The 10,522-nt window shown below is 35.0% G+C and overlaps 1 protein-coding gene across 1 annotated transcript in view; it reads right to left on the bottom strand.

The window, feature by feature from the left end:
• Nucleotides 1–1,304: 1,304 nt before the first annotated feature.
• LOC116340631 (gamma-aminobutyric acid type B receptor subunit 2) overlaps nucleotides 1,305–10,522 on the bottom strand; it is a gene marked incomplete at its 5' end in the record, with an annotated part of 18,208 nt that continues 8,990 nt past the window's right edge. Inside the window, 5 exons of the mRNA XM_031767224.1 lie at nucleotides 1,305–3,272; nucleotides 3,489–4,013; nucleotides 4,328–4,867; nucleotides 5,727–6,045; nucleotides 7,963–8,244. Coding sequence (XP_031623084.1) covers nucleotides 3,184–3,272; nucleotides 3,489–4,013; nucleotides 4,328–4,867; nucleotides 5,727–6,045; nucleotides 7,963–8,244 — 1,755 coding nt within the window. The remainder of the gene's footprint in view (nucleotides 3,273–3,488; nucleotides 4,014–4,327; nucleotides 4,868–5,726; nucleotides 6,046–7,962; nucleotides 8,245–10,522) is intronic.

The raw sequence follows: 10,522 nt of genomic DNA, 5'->3' as shown, positions 1-10,522 counted from the left end.
ATTCTATTGTTTGGTACAAATATTGTTGTAGGTACCGTGTGAATGAGTGAGAGAGACTCCAAAAATCTCAATATCAGTTCACACGGTGGTGTCATTAGTTCAGGCATTTTCTCTCGCTGTATTTTTTTATTTCTTCGTTTTTCGCTCCATGCCGTTGACATACCGGCAATAGACACGGCAATTTATAAATGTGAAAATCGATTTGTGTGTATGTGTGTGCTTAAGCGGTAAACATTAATAGGTTTATGTTTTCAAAAACTCATCGAAGCTCCCTATAAACGCCTTAAGTGAGATTATTATTAATATGTTTTCATGTTCGCATGTGAAACAGAGTCGACTGTGGATCGAGCTCGGGCATTCTCTCGGTATCTACTTAACCGAGATCGTGTGTGGGTGGGTGTGTGCATATATGCCGCGTATGCTGATCCATGCATTTTATGAAAATGAAATGTCATTCATTTTGTGCACATGGAAAAGATATGGGGAAAGTTTTATAGAACAAAAGAAAATTGAACTTTTTCAACTAAGTTCTTCCGTTTTTCGTTTCCTTTTTTCACTCTCACATATGCTTGGATAGTCTTTTTCGACAGTAACAGCATGCGAATTGTTTTGTTTTTTCACTTTATGTCGAAAGTAATGCACCATGCCATACTTCAGCCTCTGTTGTTCCTATCATCCATAAATTTAGAGTTAAATATTGTGGCAAATGCTACGCTTAAATCATGTGTGTTACAGATACATCCAACCTCCATCGAAATGATGGAAAAACGGTTGGTAAAACTTTACTATGGTTAAACATAACATAAGCACGCTGATACAGCATCCCATCCATTTAAGTGCAAAAAGACTAGGATATAGGGGAAAAAAGCTTAGCTTGTTGAGCTTTTTTCCTCTCCTCATTTTTAATTCGTTTGACTTTTCGCCAGATTTCGGTGGCATCGATGCGATGGCATTTGTGCAATGCAGGCTTTGTTTACAATCCGGTTTTTGTGGTTTTAAATCAGCTATGCATACACAATACACACACACACACTCATATGTACATATATTTGTGCATAAATGGTATTCATAACTAATTGAATCGCAAATAATTCAGTTTCGCGGTTTAAATCATTTGTCAATAGTAAATAAAATGTGACATATTATGGGTTTACTCGCGTGCGTATTTGGTTTTGACTGCTGTGTTGTCGGTGACATATTTCAAAATTAATCGACATCAATATATCAGTAAATACACATACGCTGCCAAACGCTGAAAAAGAGCAAGAAGTTTAAAAGTCAAACAGAATAAAAGAGGAAGAAACTTTCTCATTTTGCACAAGTTTGATGTCTTTATTTATAGTAATTTCTGAAGAAATTGTCTTCTCTTACGTTCATTTATTTGATCCCGCTAAATACAATAAATAGAAGTTTTTTTTCCGTCATATACACATTTTTTTTTTTTGGAATTACTATGTTAAAGGTTCAATACACGCACACTATAGTTTTCTCTTTATGATTACAAGTATTTTTTCTTTTCTTTTTAATTTTCCATTCCTCTTATTTTGCTTTCTTCTTCTCGATTTTCGTTCCGCCCCGTACGATTATCCATCGTGTTTTGTGAATGAGAGCTATTTATGATGTTTGAATATTTTATAGATTTTTGGTGGAAAGCTTCAATGGGAATTTAGTGCTTCGGGAATGTGGAACACGTACACATGTCTCAGACGCGAGAGAAACGGAACAAGAGAGGATTATTCACGAAAAGTATGATGTTTTCATGTCATATTTTTTATGCAACCATTATTTGTTTCGCCGTCACATCACTTCATGTGGTATATTAACTGCACAGCATCTTTTTGATACATTTACAAGAGAAAATAAATATATTTACTTACCTCATATATCAAGAGAAGAAAATTGTTACTTTTTTTAAGTTACGATGTTTTCTCGTGATTTGTTATTTTGCAACAACCGAAATGGCAAAAAAAATGGTTTTAAAACCGTTCGATATAAATGACAAAATCGATTTTACATGTCCAAAATTAAAAAATCTGTTCTAAATTCGTTCAATTGAATCAATAATTAGTAGGTATGCTACACAAAATTCTTGTATACTGAATTACCCTTATCTTGTGCTGTTATGCATGGAATGCAATGTGCGCTAAATTGCATTGGGTTGTGCGGTTTTTGAAATATATGGAATGTGTTTGTTAAGTGTTAGTATGGTTGTTTCCAATTTTTTTTTGCATAAATGTTACAAATTGATTTTAAAATTGGTTGCGCACAATGGTTCTGGACTTATCATCTAATTAGATTCGTAATCAATTGCGCACAGAAAAAAGTTTTTTTTTTTGAATAATTTTCAATAATTATTCGATTCCTATTGGAGTGTGTATGAATGTAATTGTCATTTAACTTTCGTAACAATAATAATAATTCTAGATTGCTCTTTGCTTAAAAACTTTCACATTTTCAATTGCTCTATTTGGAAAATAGTTAACCTATTGACGACGATGATGATGATAATGATGATGAACGGAAGGAGAGAGAAAGCATGAAACCGGGGGTTATAGAACAATTTGTGTAAATACGTTTTGCCTTCGTCCTCATAACGATTCTCGTTTCAAATCCGTGCTTCTAATTCCAACTAATTTGCACATATTCAATTACAGCTCCATGCATACATTCATACATGCATAGCGTTTAATTAGTTGTGTTGATGCTGCGTATGAGTTTGATTGTGCCTACTGTTCCATTTGTTGAATTTTGAATTGACGACGTAGAAGAAACAGTAGGCATTCGGTGTGGTGATGGTGGTGATGACTTTTGTAAAATCATAATATGATTTCAAAACAAAATGTTATGTTCCAAGAATTGTTATTGGTTAATTTTGTGGCTGTGCAACTGTGACTGCCATTCACATTCCATTGGTATATGTGTTTAGATTGCTTGTTGCTGTTTGGATTTCAGCTTCATTTTCTCGCTCATTCTATCGGTTTCATTTGCAAAAAAAAGTTTTTTTTTTTTTACTTCTAACAACAACAATTTTTTTTCGTTCATCGTCGAAGTTTTTGCTGTACCATGAATTCCATTGGTTTTCGCCTGGCGATAAATGCTTCGAGAAGTGCACAGTAATGTGTAGAGTGGAAAAAATGTTCGTTCACTGCCAAATGCAGTCGAAAGTTTTATGATGCACATATTTTAACAGTTGCTCGTATTAAACGATGTCGAACTTGCGGCAAACATTGTTGAATCCTCCATTGATTTCCATTTTGATTTGCTACTAGCACCTGTTGGACGAGAGGGAACCAGAAACATCGATGACGATAGCCCAATATGAAAGAGGGAGAGATAGAGAAGAAGAAAATTGGTATGGTAAGCAATGAAAAGCATTTTACTACACAATCATTATCGGAAAAAAGTATATATACAAGAAAATTACACAAATGATTGAGTGTGTCGTTTAACATCGTTGGTTTTTGTGTGTGTTTTTGTTTTATTTTTACCTGCTGATTCGGTGTTTTCAACAAGTGCGTTTAAACTGCTTGTCGGTGCGATTCGATGTGGAAATCGTGGTGAACCTTTAACACGATCTCTCAACGTTGGTTGATTTAGAATTGAAGCACGACGACCTAATGGTAAATAAAAATTCACTTTTGGCTCGTGTTCGGTGTCAACATAAATATTTTTGCGTGATGTATTTGTTGAATCGTTGGTTGTGGTTTCGGTGCTGATGATGAATGGCGGCGGTGGTGGTAGATTTTTGCAGCGCTCACGAAACGGTGGATCGTATGTAATTGACGAGCATCTTGTATTAATGGCATTTCCACTTCGTGCAATTGATGATGACATTTTACGCAATGGATGCACCGCAGCACCAGCCCGATCGATTGCATTACATGATGATGCCGTTGGTACAATGTTTGAAAATAATCCCATGTGCACTTTTAATGCAGCTGCAATGCCAGACGAACCGCCTGCAATTGAGGATGTTGAGGCTTTGCGACTTGGTGGTTTTGAACCAAAAAAACCTACGGGACAAAAATTTTGTTGTGTGTTGCACTAAATCAACATTCTAAACTACATTTGCCAATTCGTTTTTTGGTGAATATATCTAGATGCATTGTGTAACAATTCAATTTGCTGTTTTTTCGGGGCCATGGGCGCACACATTCTAATAATAATAATATTTTTTTAATTTTTCGTTTCGCTAAGGGAATGTTTCGTACATTTTATGTATGTGTGTGTTTGGCCATATGGTCAACAAGAAAACTCAAATGTCATGCAAACCACACGTGCACTGTATCACTACATAGAGAATTAAAATTTATATTACATTACATACCAATGATACGATCAATAAGACCCTTTCGTGCATCGGCCGTTGCTTGTTGATGTGTTAAACGTAAATGCAATAAATCAATGGCTGGCAAACGTGCAACAGACGACTCATCCTCAAGCTGTGGTTGCGATGAAAATGTTACCGATTTTCGCATGGTATTGTTACCAATATCGGCCGATGGCCACGATGCACGTGGAATAACCGGCGGTAGAACTGATAAAAGCAACAATGGCAAACCGCCACCAATGCTCGGTGCACGCTGTTGTTTTGATGATGATTTCTCATTTTCCTCATTTACCACAGCCAATTCATGTTTAATAAGCCGTGGTATCGACAGATCTGACGACGATGTTGACGATGGTGTTTCAAGTAGCTTTTCCAATTTTCCAATTTCAATATCCAGTGCAGCTAATTCCTTTTTATAAACACGATTTTGCACTTCGACACGATATTGAAGCTCACGTTTGTCATCGATCATAAAACGACGTGTATTGCATTCCATTTTTAAGCCCATGCTATGAATAACGGGATCATTTATGACACCTAATCGTACAAATAACACAAATAAATATTTTATGATGAAAGAAAATGATGGACATATAATCGTAATACATTTTTAAAAGAATGTTGTCAACAGCGCCGTTTTTACGCAACCAGACAAAACAGTCTTAAAATCCAATATTGGTCACAAACATACTACAATGGCATTTAAAATGTGTTTTGATGATAAAAGTCAATTGTCTGGCACATATTGCTGATGCATCAGAATGGACATTATACGATGAGCTTCTTAAAATCCTTAACAATATTTATTGGATATTCCACAAAAGAGTTCAATGGAGCGTCAAAAGACATTTTGAACACATTTAGGTTGAAGGTGTTCGTATACCTTTATCTTCGATACAGGTATGTATACCATCATTACAACGGTGTAGATTGGGGTTTTCACAAAATTAAACCAGAAATCGGGTTTTGTGTTAAGTGCTTCAAAGTTTAATTTTCGATTGCAGTCAAGCACCAATTTTTACGAAATGTTGTTATTAGAACACTTACCGATGGGTTTTAGTATGAGGAATATCTTATATCATTTGATAGTTCTTAGCTAAAATGATGCGCATTATGAGTAATCGGTCAAGCGTCAAGCACAAATTTCAAGTCGAATTCACAAAGCTTTGCGTTTACGAATATTTTCTCGATTCAGCAAAATTGATGGACGAAAATACGAATGAGCCTGAAAATTAATGTCCATGCCGATTTTGCCTAACTATAATGCCGATACAAGCTGTGTTAAATATTATTATTTTAATTTGCCATTGTAATTAAGTGCGTATAAGTGTTATATACGCATTTAATGCAGCCAACACATGAAACAGAAACATTCACAAACACATATATTAATTACCTTTGCTCAAGATATCTTGCATTTTGGGAAGAAAGAGCAGACAAAGTGTGGCTGTTGTTGATGTTAATATTAATGCTGTTATCGTTAGAAATGCTAATGTTACGCGTTCCGATATCAAATTTGCCAGTACCACAACAATGGCACTAGTGATTACAACGCTATAAACCGACACGCCAATGTATTGTGAATCGTTGAGAGCTGGTATTTTGACGTGTCTTGTTTCCCACGCCATATACACACCCACCACCAATAACAGTCCTTTGTAAATGTACAATGCTCCTAACCATGTTTGCGTATGAGCCGATCTACAGACTTCAACCTGTGTGGATTGTGTTTACAAATGTATAGTAATTTGGATATTTGAACTGGTATGTGAATAAAGAATGGGAATATATGTGGCCAAAAAAATCATAACCCGTCAGAGAGTGCTCTCCCCCTCCCCCCTCATCATTCCACTTTGTACTAGTATTTTCAGCACACAAATGGTAATATACACCACCATCACTAGTCATATTCCATGTTCTTTGTTCACAAAGTCGATGTGCATTGATTTAACCCTCTAGTGCATAGCCCTGCCTTTAGGAATGGTGTATAAATTATTGTCTAAATTTAATTTATGAATTAAAATACATTCAGTAGGGTTCAGGCTTTCATTTTCCGGTCATTTGACAACTGGATGTAAATCGGTTGTTTAATTATAAACACGGCTGTACTCGAAAACAGAAATTTGACAAAAAAAATTATCATTTTCTTTGTTTATAGCAGTTTTACTGCAGTTTAAACAATGGTTTTGATTGTTCTCGAATTTTGTCAATAGCATTTTTTGAGAAAACCATGCGATTTTTTGAATTTCGATTATTTTTTTAAGGAATTATAAACCAAAACAATCATAGAAAAATAAGTCTCATGTCGAAAAAAAATTAATGCATTAGAGGGTTAATCAAGATGACAGTGAAAGAAAAAAATTATCAACCTCAACTAAAATGAAGAGAAAAAAATCGTCAATTTACTGTGCACACCATCCACCGAATATAAATGCTGTGCAATATACATATCAATATATGTACAGTGTATAATTAATTGGCCTCATTTCTCTCTTCTCTCAATTTCTCTCGCTCTATCAGCGCTGTCGAATTTCAGAATGAGTTTTTTTTGCTCGTTTGATTTTCTGTTTCACTTAATTGAAAAGATAAAAAGCATGCGTCGAACATTTCGCTGAATTTCCCTTGTTGCTGGCGCTCATTCGTTAAATTTATGTATTATTTTTGGCATGGAGAATCGATTTAATTCAATTTAATAACCAAATTTAATTTCTTCACTTTTCTATTTTATGCAAACCAAGAGAGAAAGAGAGCAAAAGAGAAAGAGTGAGAGTGAGAGAGTCGGCCCAATGTTATTCACTTCTGTCAGCCAATCGATCATAATCAAAAATTTATTCAAATAAAAACAATATTTGAATGTTGTAATTCATTCATTATTGAAATGTTAAAATATTTACACAGAAACTACGCGATATTTAATTGTTTTGCTTGCGATTTTTTTTCTGCTGACACATAAATAAACATTATGCATAAACATGTTTCGGAGCCTACCTCACACAGAAACACACACACACACAATGGGATATGCTATGCTTGAGCAAACAGTAAACACAGAGCAATAGAATAATGTTTTGTGTATCTTCGTTATTGTGTCCAAAGGCGAACACATTTAATTTAATTAAAGTTAAACGAAACGTGTAAACAGCTCTTGGAGAGTTGGAGAGAAAGAGAATCGTGTATATTTTCTATTTGTGTGATTTCGGTGCTAAGCAAATCGTTCATCTATCTAACGTTCAAGTAGATTTAATTTCTCTACGAAAACACTTCGTTTCACTTCAACACGTTTAATCTCTTGAAAGTAGATTAAAATGCCGTTGGCTATATTCAGCACCGGAACAAAATCAAAATGATAAGCCTGTATGATTGCAACAACAACAAAAAAAAATACACACTGAAAACTACCAAATGAAATGCGAACAGCAGACAGACGAGACGAGAAATTAAAAGTACACTCATTTCAAATGGGTAATGCTTCGTTACTTCCGTAACGAATATGGAACGTTTGTGTTGAATAACGGTGAGTGAATGCCGGAGAGGATTGGAAAGGTTGGGTGAGGGATGCACGAAGGGAAAAAAAACGAATACTAAATCAAAAAAAAGAAGAAGAAAATCGCTGTAATTTATTTATTATTTACCTGCGGTTGATAAACAACACTGCGGTCGGTTGTACTGTATTCCAGAGTTAAATTGTTCAAGTGCCGTTCCATCGGATCAAAAACCACCCACAATGTTAATACTAATCCATCAAGTAGCAACAATGCACAGACCAATGAAATTAATTGTGCGTCTTGCAGCATTTTGTCCTTGCATACCGATGTGATGCCGCTGCGCGTAAATATTCGATGAACACGATAGGTTTTCGCAAACATCGAACCAAATGCCAACGAAAATCCAGACGATAACAAGTAGACGCGTGCCTGCCATAAAAAAGAAAACCATAGAAATACACTTCGCAGTTTGGTGCTTGGAGTTTTAAGCAAAGCTAACAAAACAAAAATAGAGACAAACACAAATGGATCACAAGAAGAGTAAATTTAAGATAAATACACAATGGCAATACACAATTAAATGTAATTTTGGGCGACAACAGTAACGGCAGCACCATTACCAGTGACAGCCCCTTCCCCACACAAAACGGAAACAATATGAATACACATCCGATTTGAAATTTTTACACGTCAGCACGTTTGATTCTGAACCGTATATTCTTGTTGCATGCGAAAGAAAATGAAGACGAAGAAGACAACGATGCACAGAGAAAATGGACTGACTTTAGACTTTAAAACACACAACTTGGAAATGAACTGGTGATGGAACAGCACGGCAGTAAAGCAAAGCATGAAACCACAGTAAAAAGGTATTTTCTGTTGGCCGCTGGCAAATCTACCAATTTATTTATTCAATAAATTTTCAATTTGTACCACGGTGAACACGTGCGCACACAACACAAAACTTATTATTAGGTTTTTTTTCTTCGAACGACGCCGCCACCGAGGTCGTCTCATCTCACGACATGCAGAAAGCGAGAACGAGATAATTTCGGTTGTGGGGTGGAGATGGCATGTTATCCCAGTAAAGGATTAGGTTTATGAAGATGAAAAAAAATTGCTGCTTAAATTCCGTGAAATTACACAGATATTATCCTATTTCAGAAGGCCAATAAATCATGGTCGTGGTTTCAATAGAGCCAAAATCTTTCAGCTCAGAAATACCGAATACGTCGGCGAAAACCACTTTTACGATAGCATTCTGTCGACTGATTTTCATCTTATTTTTTTGTGTATCGGTGGTTTGTCTTGATACGGTTGTCAGTCGCAGTTTTTGTGAACCTCAATTGTCTTCTTGCAAAACGGATTGTCTTTTCGATCCTATAAGAGACGTGGACCAAATAACTCGTTTTTAACCATAAAAAAACTGAACATTATTCCATAATTTCGATTGTATACAGCAATAATAAACAACACCAATATCAGATCTGCGTTTGTTAGTTTATTCGAATATATAAATTTAATGTTGTGGCTGAACAATCAAACAGTTTTGTTTTGGTCACACCAATTTTCGAAAGTCTATACATAAAAACATTGATTGAGATGCATTCGTATCATAATTGTCAATCAAACTTATATATCGTGTTGAATATTTCGAAAATGAAATAATAATCTTTGAAGTGTTAACAATTGTTAAGTATCATTATTTCCATCACATGCACATACACACACAATCCGATATTTGAATGTTGTTCTGTTAATTTATATATAATGATGGTTTGTCAATAAAATGCCAATAAAACACATTTCGAAATGTGATTGGTAATCATACAGATGGAAATATACCATATTATACGATATTAAGAGTGAGAGTATTGTTGTTACTATTGGTCAAATAATAATTCCATTCGAAATTAAATCAATTTCTCTCTAGTGGAAAAAAAATGTCCAGAGAGAAAAATAATAAGCTATGTACAGTTGTACACTGTACAGACAACAAATCTGCTCTGCATCATTCATCGCTACGGGATACGCTGAACGAATGTAATATTTACCAACATATGCACCAAACCATTTCTAATTACAGTTACTTGGCATTGGAAAATGTTCGATGATGGTAGAAAAGTGGTTTTTTGCGTTCGAAATTATAATCCAGCGGTGAATTGGGATCGAAACATATCACCAATTTGAAGGAAAATAAAACATAGCGAGAAAGAGAGAAAATGAGAAAACGGTAGCTAGAGAAGTATTTGAAGTTGCAATGGTGTTTAATTTCATATCCGCACGAGCGAAATACAAATTTAACAAGTGATTCCATATAATGGATTTATGAAACCAATTAGTGATTATACACTGAATATAAGCTACATGCACATACACAAGCATGCAATCGCATTTTAAATCTAATAGCCAGTTTGCTAAAACTCAATATATATGCTTCAGTTTTAACGCATATACCATACAAACTATTGCATGTACATGTATAGTTGAAGTGATGTGTTTTTAGCCTACAGAAGTAAACGTAATTGCATTTGGCCAACGATTCTATTTTTATCCAAGAAATTTAATGACGAAATGTAGTTTCACTTTATTTCCTGATCGTTTATAACACCTTTTGGCTATGTAATGTCCCTAGTTGGTGAGCTGCAGAGTTTGAGCTTGAACAAGAAATTCACTGGTAATCTCTATTGAATCTAATTTCCTTTTT

The sequence above is a fragment of the Contarinia nasturtii genome, unplaced genomic scaffold, assembly GCF_009176525.2.
Source record: "Contarinia nasturtii isolate CC-2019 unplaced genomic scaffold, AAFC_CNas_1.1 Cnas_scaffold_695, whole genome shotgun sequence".
Taxonomy (NCBI): Eukaryota; Metazoa; Arthropoda; class Insecta; order Diptera; family Cecidomyiidae; genus Contarinia; species Contarinia nasturtii.
Note: the sequence above shows the minus strand (reverse complement) of the source record. Positions and strands in the feature narration are given on the sequence as shown.